This window comes from Rhinopithecus roxellana, chromosome 19 (genome assembly GCF_007565055.1).
Source record: "Rhinopithecus roxellana isolate Shanxi Qingling chromosome 19, ASM756505v1, whole genome shotgun sequence".
Lineage (NCBI taxonomy): Eukaryota > Metazoa > Chordata > Mammalia > Primates > Cercopithecidae > Rhinopithecus > Rhinopithecus roxellana.
This window is the reverse complement of record NC_044567.1, coordinates 66265088-66288600: the sequence shown is the minus strand read 5'-3', so window position 1 is coordinate 66288600 and position 23513 is coordinate 66265088. Positions and strand designations below refer to the sequence as shown.

At 53.1% G+C, this 23513-nt stretch overlaps 1 protein-coding gene across 3 annotated transcripts in view; it reads right to left on the bottom strand.

The window, feature by feature from the left end:
• MPRIP (myosin phosphatase Rho interacting protein) overlaps nt 1-23513 on the bottom strand; it is a 150475-nt gene that overhangs the window by 57655 nt on the left and 69307 nt on the right. For all 3 annotated transcript variants that reach the window (XM_010370933.2, XM_030922514.1, XM_030922515.1), the window contains exons 4-5: nt 8657-8808; nt 3529-3613 (exon numbers count right to left, since the gene is read on the bottom strand). In XM_010370933.2, coding sequence (XP_010369235.2) covers nt 3529-3613; nt 8657-8808 — 237 coding nt within the window. The remainder of the gene's footprint in view (nt 1-3528; nt 3614-8656; nt 8809-23513) is intronic.

Sequence of the window (23513 nt, the reverse complement as noted above, 5' to 3'; positions counted from 1 at the left end):
ATGTGCACATGCTCGCTCTCTCACACTCACAAGCTCACACATGCACAAGCCAGTAGCCTAGATAGAAAAGGTATCAATCCCCAATCTCTCCAGGTTGTGGAAGTGGTATGGCTCTGAGGGAGAAGTGTCTGTGGGGCAGGCATTTGGGCAGATGCAGAGTCCAGTCCCTGGGCAGAGAACCTTAACTCGACTCTGCAAACACAGAATCCAGACAACAGCAGGGCTGTGATCCCCAGCTGCTCTGCAGTGCCAGGTCACATCCTGGGCCCCAACAACCCTGCCCAGAGGGCTGCCAACAGGATGGCTTTGGCCCCTCTCCAAAAGTGAAGCACATCTCAGCTCTCTTGCAAAAGATAAGAGCATGATATACAAGTGCCCACCTCCCATTCCCATCCTGATGGCCAAACCTCATTTTTAGAAACCCACCTTAGTCCCTCTCTGGCTTAGGCCCTTGGAGAGGGTTGCAGATGACACAGGTTCTTTATATGCATGTGTGTGTGCACACTTGCAGATGCAGCATCACCACCAGACTATTTATTAATAGCCTGGCTGGGCTCCATACACCCAGTCTCACCCACTGGTGGGGCACTGTCTTGGGTGGGCTCTGGGTCCAAAGCTGTTGGTACTTTTGCAAGGATTCCAGGCCTCACGGACAGGATAAAGGCAGGGAGGCTGTTCCCACAGACCCAGGACGCACACCTGACCACCTACTCAGCTTAGGGCTGCCAGCAGACAGACTCCCAGGCTGAAGGCTCCCCTCAGAAGAAGCCAGCTTCTCGGAAGCAAATAGTGAAGGTTTCTCCTGAGAAGTTTCCCAAGGGCTCCAATGACCCAAGGGTATGCCACCCCAAGACCACCTGACGTCCCTGTAGCAAGCACAGCACCCTGGGCTGCTTACCCATGGGAAACCAGCAGCTGTGCTGGATGCAGAACCACCCTAACTGCCCACCATGGCAGCAGCGCTTCCCCAAAACAAAGTTGCTCTACAGTCTTGCTTGCCAAGCAAGGCCTCTCTCTGCAGGGGTTTCAGAAGGCTCCCCACTTCCCTAGCAGGAACACGGAGCACGGCAACCAACGGGAAGGAAGAATTCTAACTTGGAGTGGTGGTGGCAGTAGACACCCCAGTAAAAAACAGGATTCTTAAAGAAGGAGACACACATGTGGGCCCGGTGGTGCTGGCTGGGCTCACACTGAACTCAGAAGAAAACCGGAGAAAAGCAGAAGAACCTTGTGGGCTGGGAGATGGAGCAGCGGGCCTCCTTCAGCTCCACCAGAGGAGTGGAGACCCAGGGCCTGCAGACCTGGCTGGAAACACAGTTCTGGGTTTCCCATCCATCTCCATCCTTCCAGCCCTTCACAATTACATGGGTCATCACTTCCTTCTGCACCAGGCTTTCTCCTTTATTGCCTGGAGCCTATGCCTCTCAGGCCACAGGCTTTGGAAACACTGGTCAGGGCCAAGCCCTTCTCCTCTCCCAGCCCTAGACTCTGTTGAGACTCCCGCCCTCAGCTGAAAGGCCGTCTGCTATTCCCGCAGTGTGGTTCTTGACCCCAACTTCTGGAAGCATAACCTTCCAGAAGGTCCCACCCGAGTTCCTCAAGGGCAGAAGCTGATTCTTATTGGGCACAATGGACAGCTACCACTTCAAGCCCTCCACTGGTTCAATGTGAAACTCTCCCAGACCTACACTGGGCCACGGAGAAAGAAGTATAGAGTCTCGGGCTTTTGCCTCTCCAGGTGCTCTGCAGGTGTGAGGTTTACCCCCAGCCCCACCCTAGGACATGAGAATGCCTTTAGCATCAGGCTGCATGCAGAGGGGAGGCCTGCCCAAAGACCCCCTCTCAACCATGGTCCCTGCTGCTCCGCTGCTGGGTCCCCACGTCACCCCACAAGACTGACTTGACAAAGAGATGGCCCCTGATTAAAGTTCAAAGCTTCTGGAAACAAGCAGCCTCAAATGGGACGCTCTCGGGACCAAGGAATACAAAGGAGAGACCCCACAAGGTTGTCTCAGGAGGGGGCTGAGTGCAGGCTAGGAACCCTGTGCTCCAGACTCTAAGAGACCCTCAGGGAAGCGGGTAACCTACCCACCCTGGGATCATGTGGCTCCTTCTACCAACAAAAAAGTTGACGCTTGGTCATGGGTAGCTGTTTTGGGGAGTTGGGTGTCATGAGGGAGGGAGAGCAAGCAAGTTCCCCGGCCTGGGCTGACAGTAGCCTCTGTACTTGGAGTTACCTTATTGAAGGCAGGAGCTCTGCTTCTGTACTGTTTCCAAGGCATCACCATGGAAACGCAGCGCAACCCTAAACGCTGTTATTCTGCCTGTGATTTTTTTGTTTCTCTCAAACCGGGCAGCTTTGGGGGATTTACGTATCAACTGCTGTTCCCCAGCAGGAAGCTCCATTTTCAGTCCCAGGAACCACTCTGTATTTTTTGCTAGCTTCTTGCTAGCGACATCTCCTTTCCAGCGAATGTTGGCTTGGGTGTCCCCCACCCCCAACCCCAGAATGGAGGGTGGATGACCATGGGCTGAGAGTGGCCCAGGCCAATACAGCAGCCCAGGGCAGGTACATCCAAGGGCAGCCCAAGGGGCTAAGGGGAGAAAGGGACCCAGGCTAGTGCATGCCCCCTGACCTCTGCAGCCTGTGGGCTGGCTCTCTTAACTTCTGTGGGCCTCTGGCCTTGTAATGCCCAAGGGACTCCCATCCCCACCCTGCTCCCTCTCAGGGTGACTAGGAGGCTCAGGACAAGGCAAAGCACTTGGGAACAGCAGCATATGGTACAGAGGCAAAGGAATTACATTTACTGAGAACCCATAATAGGTCCAAAACTTCCTCTCATGCTCACAACAATCTTGGCGATTAGGCAGCAACAGGCCCGCTTTGCAAGTTGATTAACTGAGGCTCAAAAAGGTTACTTCATTCCGTCATGGACCCAGGAACGTGGGGAGTGTGGTAAGGCGGTGTAGGACCCATCTATGCCCTAAGCCTTGCACACTGGCCAGGGAGAGAAGGAGGATCATGGCCTGTGGGGAAGGACTGGGCCTTGAGGGACCACCCCAGCCAGCCACGCCCTGCTCAGGTCACATGGGAGTTGGAGCAAGGGCCCCTGTGAGCTCCTTAGGGGCCATGCCACTCCAGGACTCTCCTCCCCATCTGGCTGCCTGCAGGGCCATCTGTGGGTGCAGAGTCCTTTTGCCTGTGGCTGCAGGCTGCCAGTGCTGCCCCTCCCCAGCTGCCAGTAGGACAGCGAGGGGAGGGGTCACAGCTGTGTACTGTAGGCTCACTGGAAACTTCCCTTGGGCAGCCCCAGAGCACACTAGCAGGCCATCCTGTCCCTGTTGTGGTTCCCCCGTGGCTCAGTGAGGATCTTGTAGACCGCAGCCCACAGCAAGGATGTGCAGAGGTGGTGACCGCCTCAGCCCTGGCCTGACTGCGTCCTCACCCTCTAACCTCCAGAGAGCCCTCACTTCTTCCCAAGCCCTGGCTCCAATGAGGTGATGTCACCTGGCAAACCCACTGCCTACCTGTGGTGTGGGAGGCTCCACTTTCCGTTTCTTCTTCTGGTTTTGCTTGTTGGTCCGGGGATAGACCATGAGCATCTCCAGCCACCTAGGAAGGGAAAAGGAGACAAATACCAGGTAAGATCCTAGCACTTGGGCACTAGAAGCCCCGGCCCTTGCTGGGGTGGTCCAGGTCTCTGGGCACCAAGGAGAGCAGGACATCGTCCCCAGCGACAGACTGCTATGCTGCGGCTAGAAGCGCCCAGAGAGCAAGCCTGGACGATGACCTTGCCACAACCACAGCAGGCTCAGGACACGACACAGACTCCATGCTGGCAGAGAGGCCAGGCCTGGCCATGGCCTCAGAGCACAGGACATGTAACTTCCATTACTGACCCTGTCTCCAGGGCCTGGACTTGCCCTAACACTGCTCTCCCAGAGTGGGCTTGGTGAGAACACAGATGAGCTGTGACTGGGAGCCATTTAGGGCAACAGAGGCAGGTGCTGGCCCTGAGGCGAGAATCTAGGAGCTATGCTGGCCAAGTTCCCACAACGGGTCCTCTTGAGGGACTAGAGTGGGGGGAGAGCTGAACTCCCAGAGTCCCTGCAGATGGAGGGTGCTGGGCACCCTGGCTTTGAGGAAGGCTGGGCAGAGCTGCCCAGGGACCCCATCAGGGCTTGTATGTGGGAAGTTCACTCTGGATAGACACCAGGGGTACAGCAAGGGAGCACAGCAAGAGCAGGCACTGCCAGCAGGAGGACTCTGGATCTGGCTTTGCCTCCATCCCACCACAATCTTGGGTAGCTCCTGGCCCCTTAGGAGCTTCAATCTTCTCATTTCTGAAATCAGAAGCTAGATCGCATCATGGCACGATGACTACTTCCACCATATAGAATTTTACAACAGACAAAGGAACTAACAGCAGTTGCCTTGCCAGAGCTGCCTGTGAGTCCTGTGGGGGCTGGAGGATGGGGGTGGGAGGAGCGGAGGGCAGTGTAGGTCCTACCTCTGAAGCCCCAGCTCCAGCCCTGGGCCTGGTTGTGCAAGGACAGCCCTAGTATCCTCTCCAGAGTGGAAGGAGCCTCAGAAGACACTGCTCCAGGTCTTCCAGCACCAGGGTCCATGCTAGTCCTGCTGGCAGCCTGGGCCCAGGATTGGGGATGGGGGCGGTCTGTACTGCTGCACCCTGCTAGAGATCACACAGGCGCAGCACCCAGCAGCACACTGAGTCTGGGGCAGGAGAAGGGCTCAAGTCTTCTGTGCCCAGAGGTGTTTCTTTAATTTGAGGTGGAGGGGAAAGGAGGGGAAGGAAAAAACGGATAGAGGAGGGAAGAGAGGAAGAGGATGGGGAGGAGGAGGGAGGGGAGGAGGGAGGAAGCAGAAAAGGAAGAGAGGGAAGGAGAAAATGAAGAGAGGGAAGGACAGACCAACAGACAAAAGGAGGGTCAGTCAGAATCACTGGCTTCTGAGACAGTCTCAGGATGGGTGTGCAGTTGACATCTGGTGGCAGCAGAGGCCAGGCTTAATGCAGGGAACCACAGCAACAGAGCTGAAGGGCCACCCTCAGTCCAGCTCAGCCCACAGCCAGTGATGCTCGATTTGCTAAGAGAATGAATAAACAACTGCATTGCCAGAGACCCAAGCCACAGGTCCTGTGGGTCATTCCTCCACGGCCCCAAAATAAGAAAGGAGGCCGTGACTATCTCCAAAGCCAGCAGACAGGCAGGCCTTCTGAGGGTCCTGAGCCCCTCTCCTCCCTGGTCACACTTCTCATTAAGGCTGGCTGGGAGCAGAGGTCCCAGGAGAGGGCCTCGCTCATACAACCTGGGGTGTTCACAAGGCATACGGGGTTAAACAGGTTTGCCCTTCCAGTCTGCCATGGCAGCTGCCACTTCCCCTGACCACTCTGAGGGACTGTGCCTGCAGAGTGGGCTTGGTGAGAACACCCTGAGCTTGCCCAGCACCCTCCCTCTGCAGGGACTCTGGGAGTTCAGCTCTCCCCCCACTCTAGTCCCTCAAGAGGACCCGTTGTGGGAACTTGGCCAGCATAGCTCCTAGATTCTCGCCTCAGGGCCAGCACCTGCCTCTGTTGCCCTAAATGGCTCCCAGTCACAGCTCATCTGTGTTCTCACCAAGCCCACTCTGGGAGAACTGCACTTAAAATGGCTGCACTTAAAACTTCCCCGAGGTGTGGAGCATGCTGGAGCTGCAGAACCCTGCCAGGTACCCCAAGCCCCTGCAGACTGGCCCAGGTTCCATCAGTCAGCAATGACTAATGGCCTTGCAGGATGGAACCTGGAGGGGAGGGGAGAAGGCTGCACCGCAGGTGCTCTGCTGACTATGCGGAGCTGCTGAGCTCTCCTGGGCTGGCTCCAGCAAGCCCAGGACTCGGGAGGAGCCAGGACAGCAGGTGTCCCATGTGGCCTCAGTCCCATTACACACCTTAATCTCTGTTCAGACTGGAGTCTGTGGCTGGAGTCACAGAGATGCAGGGTCCAGGAACAGATGATGGACTGTGTCCTCTGCACTTGGATTTCTCAAGGAAGTCCAACAGGAAGCATCTAACATCATCCAGATGTGTTATAAATGTTAACAAAACAAACCCCAAGAAGAGAGGAGCAGGGTGAGTGTGAATATGGGACTGGTAGGTGCTGGGGCTCTCCAGATGGGGACGGCAGAGCCCAGATGAGTGAGAACAGGGGAGTGGGCAAGGTTAAAAGGCAGGGCAGGGCGAAGGGAAGCCGACTTCACCCAGCTGAGAGCACAGAAGAGCTCCCTTGCCAACTCCTACCCAAATCCCACCTCGTCTAAAAGAGCTGTGTAAAGTGTGGTCCAGCATCCTGGAAGTGGGAATTGGAAAGAGCTGCCAACTTCCTCTACCCAGGCCCAAGAGAGACCTGGCAGCCCACGCAGCTGTCAGGGCTATGCAGAGAAGACCTGGGAAGAAGGCTGGGTGGGGCTGTCCCCAATCCACCCTGCTCCCAGCTGCCTGGCGGAAGTGTCTGCACCTCCTTAGGGACCAGCTTTGATGTGATCAGAGAGCTCAGACACAGAGTGGCGCTCCAGAGCCTAGGGATGAGGTTACTGGGAAGAGGAGTTATAACGGGCAACAGAGGGAGCAGAGGAAGGGGGCTGTCAGCGAGGGCAGGAGACAGAGCAACAGGAGAAGGAGGCAAAAGTACTTGTCCCCAGGGTGCACAGGCCACGCCTGACTCCCTCACAGCTGAGCATCCCAGCTTGTGGGAAGGTGAGGAAGTGGCTGCCCACTTTCATGAAAGGGGTTGCAGAGGCCCAGGACAGGCTGCCACGTGAGAACCTGCCTGTTGGGCACAAAATAACATGGCCCACAACCAGGGCGAGGGGAAGTGGAAGAGCCTCAGGTAGCTTATCCTGGCTTTGGATATGCCACTGAGCCACCACACGCGGGGCCCCAATGGCATGTGCACCTGGTAACTTGGTCCATTAACGATCTTGTCTACCCAAGCTGCATATGTATGGCAAGCCTGAACATGCAACAGAAGAGAGTAGAAATAGGAGAGGGGCTTGGGATGGAGTGAGGACCTCTGGCAGGACTTAGGCTGCCTGCTGGAGGCAGTCCAAATACTAAACATCACCCTCTCCTAATACCACATGGTACAACACATACCTCTCTGGGCTGGTCCTAGAACCAACCCTGCTTCAGACACTCCCCAGCCTGCTCTGAAGACCCAGAACTCCCATCCATCCCACCTGTTACCCACACCCTCCCCGGGACCCAGCTCCTGTTGAAAGGGTGAGGGTTTCCTAGAGAAGCCACCTGGGCAGAGGGAGCCTCGGCTGTGTCCCGCCTGGCCAATAGCAGCAACAGGTGTGAGCCAAGAAGTGCAGAAGGTGCCCTTGGCCAGGCTCCCGTCTCCAGGCCCTGGGTCTCCTCGACTGTACCATGAGGGTTCTTCAGAAGCCCTTGACATTCTTGATCATATGGTTCTGGATTAAGATCGGGGGAGACACAAGTTCTCCTCCAGCTCAGCTCCAGGTGCTCAGAAATGCAAACCTGCCTCTCTCCAGAGGAGGACTCTAGGGGAGAGCACACATCCGCAGAGAGTTCCCCTCGGGGCCCAGCACTGGCTCCTGGATGCCTTGCCACGTGACCCTGGACTTACGGCCGTGCTCACTCACCAGGCTTGGCTAGGCTGCAGCTGAGAGGCTAACGCAAGGCTGGTGCTCCGAGTCATCTGTGTGTTCAAACCCAAGGGCTTCATATTCCTGATTCCCTCTACTCTGTACTGCTACAGTCAGCCTGGCCCAGCAAGCCTCAGGTTTACTTTCTCCCAGAGCTTCTTAGACTCATGTGCCTCCTTCTCAGCCTTAAGCAAGACAGGGATTCTTGGAGATCCAGTTTGCGAGCTCCTGTCAGGCCCAATGAGCCTGTCATCTGCACAGACCACATGACCACATACGGCTTTTCACCACGGCACAGGCCATGCGGGTAGCAAAGAATCCCCTGCTAGATTAGGAGCTCTGGGAAGGCAGATGCTGCCCTGGGCTCAGGAGCACTGCGCTCAGGCCCCTGGCTCTCTCAATCTGAGCCAGTCCGCCACTCTTGGGGGACCTGGGTGAGCGAAAGACTTATCCATTCTCTCTACTCACAGAAACCAATCTGTGCAGTGACAGCAGAGTGGCGCAGGTGTGAGGTGCTGGGGATGTGACTGAGACACCTCCCACCCCCACCATCACTGAGGGAGAAACACGTGGACACAGCAGTAACCTGGTGCTCTCACAGGTGGTGGAGCGCACACCCTCTCTGGAAGGAGGAGCAGCCACCCCAGACTGGGGGAAGGCGTGCCCAGGTCATGCACTTCAGGGACTGATCCCCTTCCAGGTGGAGGGGCAGGTGAGTTGGGGGTGTGGTGAGTGCAAAGGTGGGAAGGCCCGAGGAGGGTAATGTGGCCAGAGCAAAGAGGGGTCCCCAGAGGCTGCAGGTGGAATGGCGGATGTCCTGATTTCTGCTTTGCTTAGCACATGGTAGTGCGGAGAACAGAGACAGAACCCAAGAATAGAGACACATGGCGAAGTAGACAACGTCGACACCACCACAGGGGCAGGCGGCCCATTTGGTGTTGGCTCCGCAGCAGGTGGTGGCGCCTTGTTCCACAGCACCAGCATACTCACCCACTGACAATCTCCTTGGTCTCTGCCCGGATGAAATGCTCCTTCTCAGGCGTCAGAATACACAGGGAGAACTTCTGGCCCGTGCGGCCCTCCCCATCCACCACGTCTGTGCACTGGTTCATGTTGATGGTGCCCTGAGGCAGAGTCGTTGGCTGCAAGAAGGCGGCAGAGAGTCACCCAGAGGCCAGCCAACGGGGCCATAGACGTCCCACAGCTCTAGGCTATTCCTGACCCTTCCAGCCTGTAGGGCCTCCAGGCGTGCTCTCCCTCGCCCCAGCCCCAGATCCTCTTCCTTTGCGCCCATCCCAGGGAGGACGGAGACAGGCCTGGCCTTCTCCAGCGGACACCCAGCTAAACACCCCTCCTACTTGGAGAGCAACATCCCGCTTGCACTGGAGGGGATGTGTAGAGGAGGACAGGATGGGGACAGCTGGGGTGACAGGGGCAGCCGAGATCCTGGTCTCAGAAGGGCTGCTGATCCCACAGAGAAGCAAGAAAAAGCTCCAGAGGAGGCAGTTTCAAAATAGCAGGGTTATTTTTAGAGGCAAGGAGGGGGCCAGAGAGAAGCCACATCCTTGAGAGCAGGCTGTGGGGTGGGTGCACTGTGTGTTCTTTAGAGGCGGCCAAGGAGCACACCCGGCAGCCTGGCCCACAGCACCTTCCCAGGGCCAGAGCGGAGCCCAGCAAAGGCTGCCACGCCAGTTCTGGCATGGCAAACAGTAACTGTTTTTCTTACAGCAAAAGCTGTTAAGACACTGAAATTAGGGACAGAAAACCAAAGGCAGGAAAGGAAGCCTTTAAGAAGTCCCTACTGAGGCAAAGGGCTAGGCAAGAGGACCTTTATGGAGATGACTTGTTTAGCCATGTGCCCTCTGCCCTCTTTCTTACTCTCCCAACGTAAGGATGCTTTGGGAGAGCAGATGGGTCGCCATGGCTACCACTACACCAAGGGTGCCCCTGTCCTTAACACGCTCCACACTGACTCCACCCCACTAATGGGCAGCTGCTGGCCTTTCCACCGAGCATCCCCAACAGCCCACCATTTCCTTGTTCTCATTCTTGAAGAAGCAGGAGATGTTTCTGATCCATCTGAGGGGTGGCCTGCAGTTGGGCTGCCTTCCACCCAGAGGTCGAGAACGTTCCTACCACTATCCAGCCTCAAGCTCCTTGCTGACAGTCAATGGGGGCTTGATCTGAAGAGCACGATGCTGGGTCTGGTGCCCACGCTGAGCTCAGACCAACCAATCTCCACAACCCCGACCTTCTTTCTTTCAGATACGGGTCAGATGCAACCTCCTCGTCCCTCCAGCTAAGCTCCTGTGATCTTCCTGTGATCTTCCTGTTACTTCCTCTGACCTACTTGCCACCTCTTTCTACACCCCTTGATGCCTGCCGCAGGAGTCAGACCCTAGGGCTGCTGGCTTTGCAAAGCCCTTGCCTACATGGCTGCTGGCTCTTTTCTCCATGGTTAAATGCCCAGGTCCAAGAAGCCTTTCCTTGTGGGGTCTCTGGACTCAGCTATCCCCCGTGGGTCCAGCTCAGAATGGAGGTGGCACAGCAGGTGGGATGGAGGCTGGGCTCACAGGGAAGCCTCTTTCAGTGGTTTCACCCTTTCAGCACACACCGTTGGCATCCTGCCTCAGCAATGACCCTGGGGGGACACAAGGAGGAGCCACATTCAAGCCCAGCTCAGTGCTCTCCAACAGTGGAGTGGGTGTTTCTTGAGGAGGAGAGGGTAGAGGAGGCAGCCTCAGACCCCATCTTTAAGTTAGTCCCGGAAGGCTGGATCCAAGCCCCTGCCACCTTCTAGTTGGGGAGGCCCACACTGAGTGCTATGGCCACAGCCACAGGACAGGTGGGCCTTCCTGCCCAAGGCAGGGATCCTGGCTTTCCCAATCTCCTCTCTCCAGCTCCAGCCCCTTTACTCTATTTGACAGAAGTTCTCATCCTGGGCATCCTGGCATGGTGGAGGTGCCTGTCTGAACCCTCTGGACAAATGAAGGGTTGCTCTGACTTCCCTCTTGAGCCCAACACCCCCATGTAAAAGCACACCCCACCCCCACCTCCTTAGACAAGGCATCTTGTCTCTCTGAGGTGGACTCTCTTGTTTGCTAACTGAGGAAACTCCATGGACCACAGTGAGGACTGGATGACATGAAATGGTAAAGTGGCCAGTGCACTCGTTACCAGAGTGAGCCAGAAGCCATCGTGGAGAAACAACCGTGGAGGCAGAGGGGCTTTCCTAAGGCGGCCCTTCCTCTCTGGTCTTTGACTCCCACCCTGGTCCTTGGGACCGTGATCTCAAAATGCTGACAGTGCAGGCCCTGGATGAGCTGTGTATCCATACACAGGCGCCAGTCTATTAAGAGGGTGCACGCGTGTGCACACACACACACATAGAGACATACATTAGATGGAACATAACAGAAATTCCAAAGTTTTCTTCTCAAGGGATCATCCACTGGCCTCCTGGAGGCACAGGTCCCACTTTGAGGCCACGGTTCCAGGGTTCAGTGTCACCAAATTGCTCACTGTCCCTGAAGCCCACTCCTCCCTCTTACACAGTAACTGTTTGGGCACTTGGCCCCCAGCCCAACGAAACCCCTGCTCTGTCGCTGAACGTGGTTGTGTCTCAGCTTCACCAACTCAGTATGAAGCAATGCCTACCACCTCTCCACCTCTCTGGGCCTCAGTTTCCTCATGTGCAAAGTGAGGGTTTTACCTCCTTCCAAAACGGATTTCAGAAGCATTAATAAAAGGCAAAAACATACCAAGCTGGGCCAGAACTGAAGGAAATTAGCATATATTAACTACCTGTGTGTCAAAATCTCACAGTTACACTCTCTTTTATGCCCTCTTCAATATTACTTACTGTAAGGCGGGCATCACCGAACCCTATCACGCACAGAGAAAGGAGAGCAAACGGGGGTAAATAACAGTTATCAAAGAGGGGAAAATTTTAACTCCAGAGTCCAATCTATTTCCCCGGAGGAGGGAAAAAAAACTTCCTGCTCTTAATCAGATGATCTCATTTTTATTTAATCCTGGTATTAATTTTTCGTTTTGTTTTTTGGAGACAGTTTTGCTCTGTTGCCCTGGTTAGAGTGCAGTGGTGTGATCTCGGCTCACTGCAACCTCCACCCCCTGGGTTCAAGCGATTCTCCTGCCTCAGCCTCCCGAGTAGCTGGGAGCCACTACAGGTGGCTGCCACCAAGCCCAGCTAATTTTTGTATTTTTAGTATTGTATTTTATAGTAATTTTTTTATTTTTAGTAGAGATGGGGTTTCACCAAGTTGGCCAGGCTGGTCTCGAACTCCTGACATCAACTGATCCGCCTGCTTCAGCCTCCCACAGTGCTGGCATTACAGGCGTGAAGCCACCACCCCTGGCCTAGCTTTTCTTTTTAACAACAGCTTTATTGAGATATAATTTACATACAATTTACCTGATGTGTACAGTTCAACGGTTTTTAGCATCATGTTCACAGAGCTGTATAGCAGTTAAGTGCAGAACATTTCCATCTCCCCTTGAAAAGCCTTGGAGCATTCGTAGTCACTTCCCTTTGACACCTGCCCCCACCTCAACAACTGCTAACCCGCTTCCTGTCTCTGTGGATGTATCTCTTCTGGATACCTTGCATACATGGAAAAATCTGGCTTCCATTTAGCATATTTTCAAGGATTTAGCATATTTTCAAGGTTCCTCTGCATTGCAGCATGTGTCAGTCTTTCAATCCTTTTTACAGCTGAAAAACGTTCCATTTTGTGGCTATATCACATTTTGTTTATCCATTCATCTGTTGATGGACGTTTGGACTGTTTCCATTTTTTGGCTACTGTGTATAGTGCTGCTATGCACATTCCTGTACAGTGTTCGTGTGCTCTCATTTCTCTTGGGTGTGTACCCAGGAGCAGAAGTGCTGGGTCAGACTATTTCCCAAAGTGGCTGTACCATTTCACATTCCCACCAGCACTGTGTGAAGGTCTGGGACTAACTTTTCAAATTGTATTTATGTACTGCTTCTAACCAGCACTCTTGGAAGACAGGTCCAGGTCTGAGGACCTGCTATAAAAATAGCTCCCTTCAACTGTAGAGAGAAAGGAATGCTTATGCATTGTTGTGAGAGTATAAATTAGTTCAGCCACTATGGAAGATTGTGTGGCAATTCCTCAAAGACCTAAAAACAGAAATACCATTTGACCCAGCAATCTCATTACTGGGTATATACCCAAAGGAATATAAGTCATTCTATTATAAAGACACATTCATATGTATGCTCATTGTAGCACTATTCACAATAGCAAAGACATGGAATCAACCTAAATGCCTATCAATGATACAGACCAGAGAAAGAAAATGTGATATATATACACCATGGAATACTACGTAGCCATAAAAAAGAAGAAGATAATATCCTTTGCAGGGACATGGATGGAGCTGGAGGCCACTATCTTTAGCAAATGAACACAGGAACAGAAAACCACATAGCACATGCTGTCACTTATAAGTGGGAGCTAAATGATGAGAACACATAGACACATGGAGGGAAACAACACACACTGGGGACTTTCGGAGGGTGGAGGGTGGGAAGAGGGAGAAGATCAGGAAAAGTAACTAATGGGTATTAGGCTTAATATCTGGGTGACGAAATAATCTGTACAACAAACTTCCATGACACAAGTTTACCTATGTAACAAACCTGCACTTGTACCCCTGAACTTAAAAAAAAAAAGAAAAGGAAAAAGAAAACAGCTCCCTCCAAGTCTCAGTAGCGCAGCGTTCCCCCTCTCCCTGCTGCCGATGGGGGAAGCAGCAACAACAGTACCGGCACAGGCGCAGGGCGCAATGCTGCTCACGTTTGCGCCCATGCCCTTGAATACCAGGCACTGCTGCAAACTCTTCCCCTGCGTCCTCTCACTGAACATTCCGAACACACACTGAGGCAGGCAATACTGTCACCCCCATCCGACAGACAAGGAAGCACACTGCTAAGAAGCTAAGTGCAGCCATGCACTGCACGACGGTGTTAGTCAACAGGGCCCTCTGTTTTGCTAGGTTTGGATACATAAATACTTGCCACTGTGTTATAACTGCCTGCAATATTACAGTACATGCGTACAGGTTTATGGCTTCAAAGCAATAGGCTCTACCACAAAGCCTAGTTGTACAGTAAGGTGTACTGTCTAACTTTGTGTAAGCACACTCTAGAATATTTACACAAGGACCAAACTGCCTAAGGATGCATTTCTCAGGATGTGTGCCTGTCATTAAACAATGCAGGGCTGTAATTTAGATCTAAGGTCACAATGCTAGGAAGTAGCCACGCTGGGATTCAAACCCAGGCACTCTGGTTCCACAGCTGGTCCCCTTGCTGCTCTACACTCAGCAGCATTTCCAGGGCTTACAAGACTGGAGCAGACTCAACCAATGGCTCCTGGGAGACCCTCAGCCAGCACCTCTCCCCTCCCCTGCCTCTGCCTAGGGGGCAGGACACAACCATCTACGTCTGGGTAGGCCTGAACCTTGTGCTGTGAGAGTAAGGGCAAATATCTAGGCTGTAACCCAAATCCTGCCAGAAGGAATGCCTCAGCTCTAACGCTATCAGCAAAGCAGCTCTGATGAGCTCCCTGCCCTAATTCTATAACTCCAGAGGTCAGGAATCCAGGTTTCCTAGGAGGCTGAGCTTCACCTAGTTTTGCTTGGTTTATTTTCCGAAAAAGAGATGGCCCTATGTAGGTCATCGACTCTGCTATGTCACCAAGTTATGAGTTTAGCCCCCACATAGCCCTCCAGCTATCAGGAGCCTCTGGTCCTCTTCTAGGCTCCATCCTACCCCAGCTAAGAGGGCAGAGGTGCTACAGGCTGCAGATTGTTTAGGCAGGAAGACACAGGACAAAAGGTTCTCTCCAAAGAGATGAGCACACCCTGCTCCTCCTGCCTGTCCTCTGTCCACAGGCCCACAGGAGACTGCAAGCTCTGTGCACTGCAGCCAGGGCGTCTGTCAGACGCCAGAGCAACCTTCCTGGGTTAGGATAATACTGCTGCAGCAGCCTCTCCAACCGGGGACCCTCCACCACATCCCTGGCCCAAACAGGTGCACTCTTGGGGAAACCGGTCTTTGCTTCTTGTTGACCCCATGAGTGTGGGAAGGCAAGCTTCTAAGTCAGAGGGAAACAAGAAGAAAGTAAGCAGAAATATGGTGAGGGGCTGTTTGGCGTTATCGTCAGGAGACCCTTCCTTCCAGGCAGCTGCTGTTATAGAACCAGTCACACGTGAGACCTGGGTAGGAGTCTTCCCTTTATCCCTTAATCCCTCATTCAGACTGGAAAACAGAGACTCAAGAAAGAAAGGCTCTCCACCAGCGCAAAGAATTACTCCCAAAATCTGTAGGTCGGAAAGTGAAACCTGACTCCCCCCACACCTGAGGTCCTGAGACAGCATGTTTCACAAACTCATCCAACCAAGGCCCACAAGGAACACCGCATTCATACCATGATGAGCACACACACAAGTGCACACACGCACATGACATGGACAACGGTGAGTCAGTATTTCTACCACGTGCACTGTATTTATTATTTTTTCATATGCACTGTGACCCATTTAAGGAGTATGAAAAGCTTTGCCTGCAAACTTTGGTGCTGAGTGGTCAACTCGCTCATCTGCACTCTGGCAGGGACAGGTGGCTTAGCACATTCCAGGGAGGACACGGGGAATTGCCTTGCAGCAGAAGCAGGAAGTGCATTCACCACTTCCCGGGTGCTCACTGTGGCCAGGCCCTGAGTAGCTACAGGTACTGATGACAGCTTCAGGAGGCAGGCACATCACTGTTCTGACTTTCAGATGTACAAGCTGGGGCTCCAAGTGGGTACAGGACGTGGCCCTCCATGGCGCCACCCAGAACAAGTCTGGTCCCCTCTGACTGGCACCCTTGCACCTCTCTCCTTGGCATCTTTCCTCCCTGGACTTTGCAATTGTTTGCACAAGGTCATGCCTAAGTTTATCAGAGAAACTGTAGGCAGGGCCACCCAGCCTGGACCACGTGGAGACTTGCTCAGCACGGCCCCTGCCTTCAGCCTCAGTGAAGGCCCCTGCCTTCACTGAGCTATGGCCTGATCAGGCAGCGCGCAGGCAGGAACACCAACTCCCTCCTCCCTTGGGCTGGTGGGCTGTGCTGCATACTTGGTCTGGCTGCTCAAGCCAGGTCTAAGGAGAAGTCCCTGCTTTCTTTGGAATTCAGGAGGTTGGCTCCATAGTCTTCTCAGGAAGGAACACAGCCCTTGGGGAGCACCAGCTGAGTTCCTAGGTGCCCCCGGAACCCACATCCTGGGAGGCACAACACAGGAGCGGGGCTCATGGGGGCTGCGTGGCTGGTCCAGGTCAAAGGTGGTCTCCTGGCTCTTTTTGCTGCAGCCAAACTGCTTCTAGGAACCCGATCTAACAAATCACAAGCCCCTCTCTTTTGAGAAGGCACTGGTGACCACCCCAAAGGCCATTAGGTGTAGAAAGGGCACTTAACTCTTGACCCAAAGTCCCTCTGGGGCTGCAGACCTCTCCAGTGAGCAGCACTCTCCACAGAGAGATATCCCCAAAGCCCAAGTCCTCTGAGGAAACTGGAAAGAGCCACAGAAAAGGGGTCATGATCCCACGCAGACTCGGAGTAAGCAAAGTCTCTGCCTGGCCTCTGTGCCACAACTCAGAGAAGCGTTAGGCCAACCATGCCTAGGGACTGACAAAGGGCCGTAGCAGGTACCTGCTGGGCAGAACTCCCTTCCCCCTTCCCAGTCGTCACTGCCAGTCCTGGTGTATTCCACAGTCCTCATGGTTCAAAGGGCAGTTCCACAATCATCCTCCACATTGTAGCCTCTTGGTGCTGCATGGAACAGCCCCTAGGCTGGGCTGAGCCCTCATCCCAACGCCTGTCCTCAGGTATCAGGTCTGATTCCGGGTCATATCATCTCCTTGGGAAGGGAGCCATGATTCTGCACCCTTCCCCACCCTTCAGGTGTCTCACATGAAACCTGCATGCTACAACCTGGCAGACCCCAGAGAGGGTCCTGCAGCCCCAGAGGGATTTTGGGCCAGGAGTTGGATGCCCATTCTACACCTGTGGCCTTTGGGGTGGTCACCAGCACCTCCTCAAAAGACAGGCTTGTGATTTGTTAGATCAGGCCCCTAGAAGCAGTTTGGCTGCAGCAAGAAGGGCAGGGAGACAACGCCATGACCTGGGCCAGCCACACAGCCCCTGTGAGACTCCTAGGACCCCAGGCAGCTTTGGCCAGCCAGGGCTACCTAGGTTGGACCTACGGCACAGGTCAGGGAGACCAGCTCATGGGGCTTCCATCAGTCCAGGACAGGAGGGAGAGCTGGAGCCACAAACCACTGCTCTCTCAGCTGTTTCCCTCCATAGAAGTTCTGAGATCTAAGGTAGACTCTGAGCTCTCTGTTTTCAGAGTTCTCTAGCCAAGAAGAGCCTACCCTCGGAGTCAAGTCCTAGTTCCACACTCACTAGCTCTGTAATTCTGGGCAAGTCACAAACTGTGAGCCTCAGTTTCCCTAATGTAAAATGGTGGTAAATATAGGTCTCATTTTGATTGTAAAATGGTGTAGCTATTGTGGAAAACTTTAGTAGTTCCTCAAAAATTTACAAACATGACCAAACAAGTTGATTACTGGATATATGCTCAAAAGAACAGAAGACAGGTACTCGAACGTGTACACAAATCATATTGTAGCAGCATAATTCGTGATAGCCAAAAGGTGGAAACAGCCCAAATGTCCATCAGTGGACGAATGGACAGACAACATGCAATATTCATATAATGGAATATTATTTTATTCAGCCATAAAAAGAATGAAATCCTGACACATGCTCCAACATGAGCAAACCTTGGAAACATCACGCTAAGTGCATGAATCCAGCCACAAGAGCACACATACTGTGTGATTCCATCTTGGTGAAATGTTCAGAAAAGGCCAACCCATAGAGAAAAAGCAGAGGAGTGGTTGCCAGGGACTAGGGGAGGGGAATGAGGAGTGGCCTAATGTTTCAGCCTAGAGATTTCCCTTTGGGGTGATAATCTACCCCCTTCTGTCACAAGACTACAAACAATACTGCACAGCTGAAGCGGGACTCGGACTCGGGCTCAGGCTCAGGCTGGCACACCCGTGCTGTCCCCTGTTGCTTCTCAGTGCACACCACCACTCTCCTACCAGGCAAGGGTGGTGGTCAGAAGATGATGGGTTCAACAACTTTCCCTGAATGCTTGGGAAGAAGGGAGAACAGTGTCAGGCATGTTCCGTCTCCTACCCTGGGGCAAGAGAGGCAGGGCTCAGTGGACTGAGGAGCTCTGGGCATCATGGGTCACCATCTCCTGCAAGGGGAGGGGGCACGTCATTTACTCAGAGACCACGGCCAGCTACTTGTGCTAAGATGGATGATAAGGGCTCTTGAAAACAATGGACCAAGCTGAGGGGTCAATCCAAAGGCAGTTGAGTATCTCACAGATTCTCCCTGTTCCTCTCCGGCCCTTGCCTTGGGGCCCTGGGGAGCACCAGATGCTGGTTTCCCAGGCCACATTCCAGGGCAGAGCAGGGTCTGCCCCTCTGTTGAGCCCCAGGCTGACAGCACCAGGCCCCAGACGCTACCTGCAAAACATTTCTGATCCCTCTCCCCAGCTGCAGATGCACACAGGGCAGGCCCTTTCCCACTGCCCACCAATACAGACTGGGGACTGGCAGGAGGGAGGCCTCAGACCTGTGATTCTGGGAGTTCCATGGGAGGCCTGGCCAGATGCGGCTAGCTGGGAACACCTGGTACACAGTGAAGAGGCCCACGGGTTCTACCCTCCTAGGCATAGCAGCACTCGGAGCCCCAGAACAGTTCAATAGGAATAGCCCCAGAACCATTCTTCATGAACACAGATCTGGCCAGGCCATCCCCAGACTTGACTGCTCCAACAGCTCCCAGCCCAAGCTCTGCTCCCTGCACCAATTGCCCCACCTTGCCTACTGGACCTGTTGGCTGACCTGGGAGACCCACGGTTACCCACTGCACAGGACAGCCTCCTTTATCACTGCCCTGCCGGAGAGGCCTGCCTGGCACATCTCCCCTCCTGGATCGTTGTTCTGTGCTCCCTGAAGGGAGCCCCTGTGCAGAGGCCATGGCCCATTCACAGATCTGCCCAACTGCTCTGCACACTAAGCTGTAAGGTGCTTGGTAAAACTCCTTGTATTTATTCACTCTATACACCTAGGTCAGCACCTTCCAATACGTGCTTCAGTAAACATTTCTGAACAATGAAACAAGCCAACCCTGCCAGATTTATATTATAGATTTACTTATATATGTAATAGATATGTTTTATTTATAAAATAGAAACCATCGCCGGGCGTGGTGGCTCACACCTGTAATCCCAGCACTTTGGGAGGCTGAGGTGGGCGGATCACGAGGTCAGGAGATCGAGACTACCTGGCTAACACCATGAAACCCCGTCTCTACTAAAAAAATACAAAAAAATTAGCCTGGCTTGGTGGCGGGTGCCTGTAGTCCCAGCTACTTGGGAGGCTGAGGCAGGAGAATGGCGTGAACCCAGGAGGTGGAGCTTGCAGTGAGCTGAGATTGCGCCACTGCACTCCAGCCCGGGCAACAGAGTGAGACTCCATCTCACTAAACTAAACTAAACTACTCAACTAAACTAAACTAAAAAAATAAAATAAAATAGAAACCATCAACTTTACCAAAATCCCATATTCATTAAGGGTGAACAGGATGATATGTGTGCAAAGACCAGACAGTGACAGGCTCTGCAGGGCATGAGGTGGACAAGCTGTCTGGAAAGAGATGCAGGCCCCTGAGGAATGGCCTTCCCATGAACAACACCTAGGCCACCAAGGCCATGGTGTTGGTCTGAAGCCACCACTGCAGCCTTGGGCCAAGGACTCTGCTGCAACCAGCAGATGGTAAAGTTGTGGAGATGATGCTGCATGACTCCATTTACACAAAACGTCCACGACAGGCCAATCGATAAAGATGGGAAGCAGGAGGGGAGGAGTGGAGGTGGCAGCTAAGGGATGCAGGGTTTGTTTGGGGGTTGATGAAAAATGCTCTGAAATTAGATTGTGTTGGTGGTTGCATAACTATGTGAATATCCTAAAAGACAATGACTTGTACACTTCAAACAAAACAAAACAGAACACTGCACAGATAACAGGGAGAAACCATGGGCTCAGTACCAAGCAGGCCAGGCCTTTCAATAGGCCTTCAAGGCTCCATGAGGAGAGAGAGCTCACCTCCCTACCAACACAGGCCTGGAAGGCCCTCTACACCCCTTCTCTCCCCTAATGTCTGGACATGGAAACTGAGGCCCAGGTTTCCTAACTCCTAGCCCACCACAGCACGCCGCCTCCACCACAGAAGAAGCAGGAACCATGCAGCCAGGGATAAAATCCCGAGGCCCTACCTTTCTTTCCCTCTACTGGGATGTGACAGTGGGTGTCACCGCAGAGGCAGAGCTGCTGCTCCCATCCCAAGTAGGCCCCCTTTTAAGATTCAGCTCTGGCCCTAGAGACATTGTGGGCTTTCTGAGGCATTCATGGATTAGCAGGAGGGGGCCTCCAAGATGTGCAGCATCTCCTAATGCCAGCAGCAACAGTGCAGTGTGGGCCTTGCCCCAGCCTTGATGCTGCAGTGCGTGGGCTGGGCCTTCTGCTAGAAGGGACTTTGTGGGATGCTGAGGAAATGACCTGTTCAGGGCTTTCCCAGGGGCGTAGTTAGAACCACTAAACTACTTTTTTTTAAGGCAGAAAATAAGAAAACAAGGACCCTTTTCACTTGCTGCCAAGACCAGGAAGTTCCTCCTCACACCTGCTGTGCCAGGCTGGCCTGCTGGCTCCAGCCGCTGCCTGGGCAGCAAGATACCAGGGCCCCCGCCAAGTGGTCAAGGGCCCTCTGCCAGAGGAGCTTCCCTTGGGAGCCCTCACCCAGCTAAGGCCCACCTTCCTCCTAAAACTGGTGCGGGGGTAGATGGAAAGAGGGTGGGAGAGGCATGGGAACTGGGGAAGAACAGCTTTTCATCCCCCTCACTCACCACAATGGTCAGGTAGCAGGATCCACCAACCAAGGGTGATGCTACACCATATGCAACAATGAACCTGAAATGGAGCAGATACCTCAATGCGAGAACAAAAGCTATAAAATGCATAGAAGACCAAGGGGAAAAAGCCCAGTAACACTGCATTTAGCAACCATTTCTCAGATATGACACCAAAAGCATAAGCAACAAAAGCAAAAAAAAAAAGATAAACTAGACTTCATCAAAATTAAAAACCTTTGTACATCTAGGGACACTACCAAAAGAGTGAAAAGGCAACCTAGGGAAGGAAAGGGAATACTTGCAAATCATATATCTGATAAAGTATTAGTATCTAGAATAAAGAGCTCCTAAAACTCAACAACAAAAAATAATTAAAAATAGACAAAGGATGTGAATATACAGTTCTCCAAAGAAGGTATACAAATGGCCAAGGCACACATAAAAAGGTGCCTGACATCGTTAGCCATTAGAAAATGAAAGTCACCGAGCACTTCAGAAGGCCAAAGCAGGAGGATTGCTTGGGGCCAGAAGTTCAAGCCCAACCTGGCCAAGATAGTGAGACCTCATCTCTAAAAATAAAAATTAAAAAATAAATAGCCAGATGTGGTGGTATACTCCTGTAGTCCCAGCTACTTGGGAGCAGGGAGGATCCCTTGAGCCTAGGAGTTCGAGGCTGCAGTGAGCTGTGATGGCACCACTGCACTCCAGCGTGGGCAACAGAGTGAGACTCTGTCTCTTAAGAAAAAAAGAAAAGAAAAGAAAATGCAAACCAAATCAGCCACAATGAGATGCTAGTTCACACTCACTAGGGTAGAGATAAGTTAAAAAACAGAAAACTGTCAGAGTTGGTGAGGTCATGGAGTAACTGGAACTGTGGGGCAGCCACTCTGGAAAGCAGTATGGAGCTTCTTCAAAAAATTAAACTGGACTTTATAGATTTGCTGTTTCATCCAGCAATTCCACTTGTAGGTATATACCCAGAGGAACTGAATACAGGGAATCGAACAGATATTTGTACACTCACGTTTCATGGTAGCATTATTCACAATAGCCAAGAGGCGGAAGCAACTCCAGTGTCCACCAATAGATAGATGAATAAACAAAATGCAGTATGTACATACACTGCCATTTAAATCAGTCATAAAAAGGAATGAAATTCTGGTATGTGCTATACTACGGATGAATCTCGAAAACATGCTAAGTGCAACAAGCCAGTCACAAAAGGACAGATACTGTATGATTCCACTTATGTGAGGCACCCAAAGTAGTCAAATTCATACAGAGTAGAATGGTGGTTGCCAGGATGAGAATAGGTACTGGCAAATTTCTTTTAAAAAATTCTGTACCTGACCTATACCCCAGCTACCTTTCTCTGGCACTTCTGTCCCTGTCTTCATAGAAAATAGATTCTTTAGGGCTATACCGCTAGTGATGGACTCAGATGGGGAGGGCAGGCAGGGATACCAATCAGTGGAAGAGACTGCAGAACAGGGCCAGGAGCGGTCTGCAAGGGCAGCCCCAAGTTGCCACCCCCCAGGGCATGAAACAGTTCCAGCCCCAACCCTGGGGAGTCTCCAAGTGGACAGCTCCCAAAGCTCATGGGAGCTAGTGAGACCCCAAGTTCCATCCCAGGTGTCTGAGCTGGGAGGGCTGCTGGGAGACAGCCCAGGGCTGAGGACACCTCACTGGCCTCCTGTGGCCAGGGAGAAAGGACAGCCTGAGTTGGCTGTGTCACCAGCAGAAATGCCTAGCCTCTCCCGAGGCCCGTGTGCCTCTTAGTGGGGAACGCAGTACATGCACAGCCTGAGGGCCGCCTCATCCTCCCTCCCTCCCCCTCAATGCCACCGGCTGCCCTGAAACACCTTTATCCAGTGGCACCAACCCACCGCCCAGTCGCAGCCTTGTCCTCAGGAGGCTGTCCTCCTCCCGCAGAGCTGGGCTCCCCTTAAAGCGGCAGAGGGGAGGAGGCTGAGTAAAACTCAGTTCATGGGAGCGACGAACCATGCAGATGAGGGTCCTGAGTGAGCCCTGCAGGAGCAGACGGCAGGAGCCAGGGCTGTTCCACGTACAGAGGACGGGGGCAGCTGGGGAGGGGCTGGGGCTACAGGGCAGGGCCACCATCCCCCAAATCCTTTAACTCCATGGCATCTACTGGACATCAGGCTTGGGGTCACAGTGATGAGGTAGACATGGTACCTGCCTCAGACTTCATGATCCCAGGGGAAGAGAGGGCATACATAGCCACTTTGAGATGAACACCTGTGGGATGCAGAGGCAAGGAGGCCGGGTTTGGAGGATTCAGATGTCTTAAAGGTGGCTCCAGGCACAAGGCTCGAGACTTGACCTGGGAGATCCCGACAGAAAGAGCTAGGTCCAAGGAGCGGGAGGGCAGAGACAGAGCTCAGCTGGAGATAAGAAAGAGCAGTTACCCAGGCCTTTCACACAGGCACGTTCTGTCCCACCAAGTGTGAGGTGCATCACTGCCATCGCCTACACAGGGGTACCAGTTGGAAAAGCACAGCAGCTTGCCCAAGGTGGATCACACTGCCCGCAGAACCTGCACACCTCGTAACTATTAATACTTACCCAGCACCTGCTCCGTGCGGTGCCGATGACCGTCATGTGACAATGAACAGAACTGATGAAACCTGGCCTGGACAACTGCCCTTCCAGAGCAGTCAGGCAAGCTAAACAAATACCGGGGTGGGTGTAGCATGCCACAGTGTGGCGAAGGACCTTGGTAAGAAGCCAGCAGATATGGT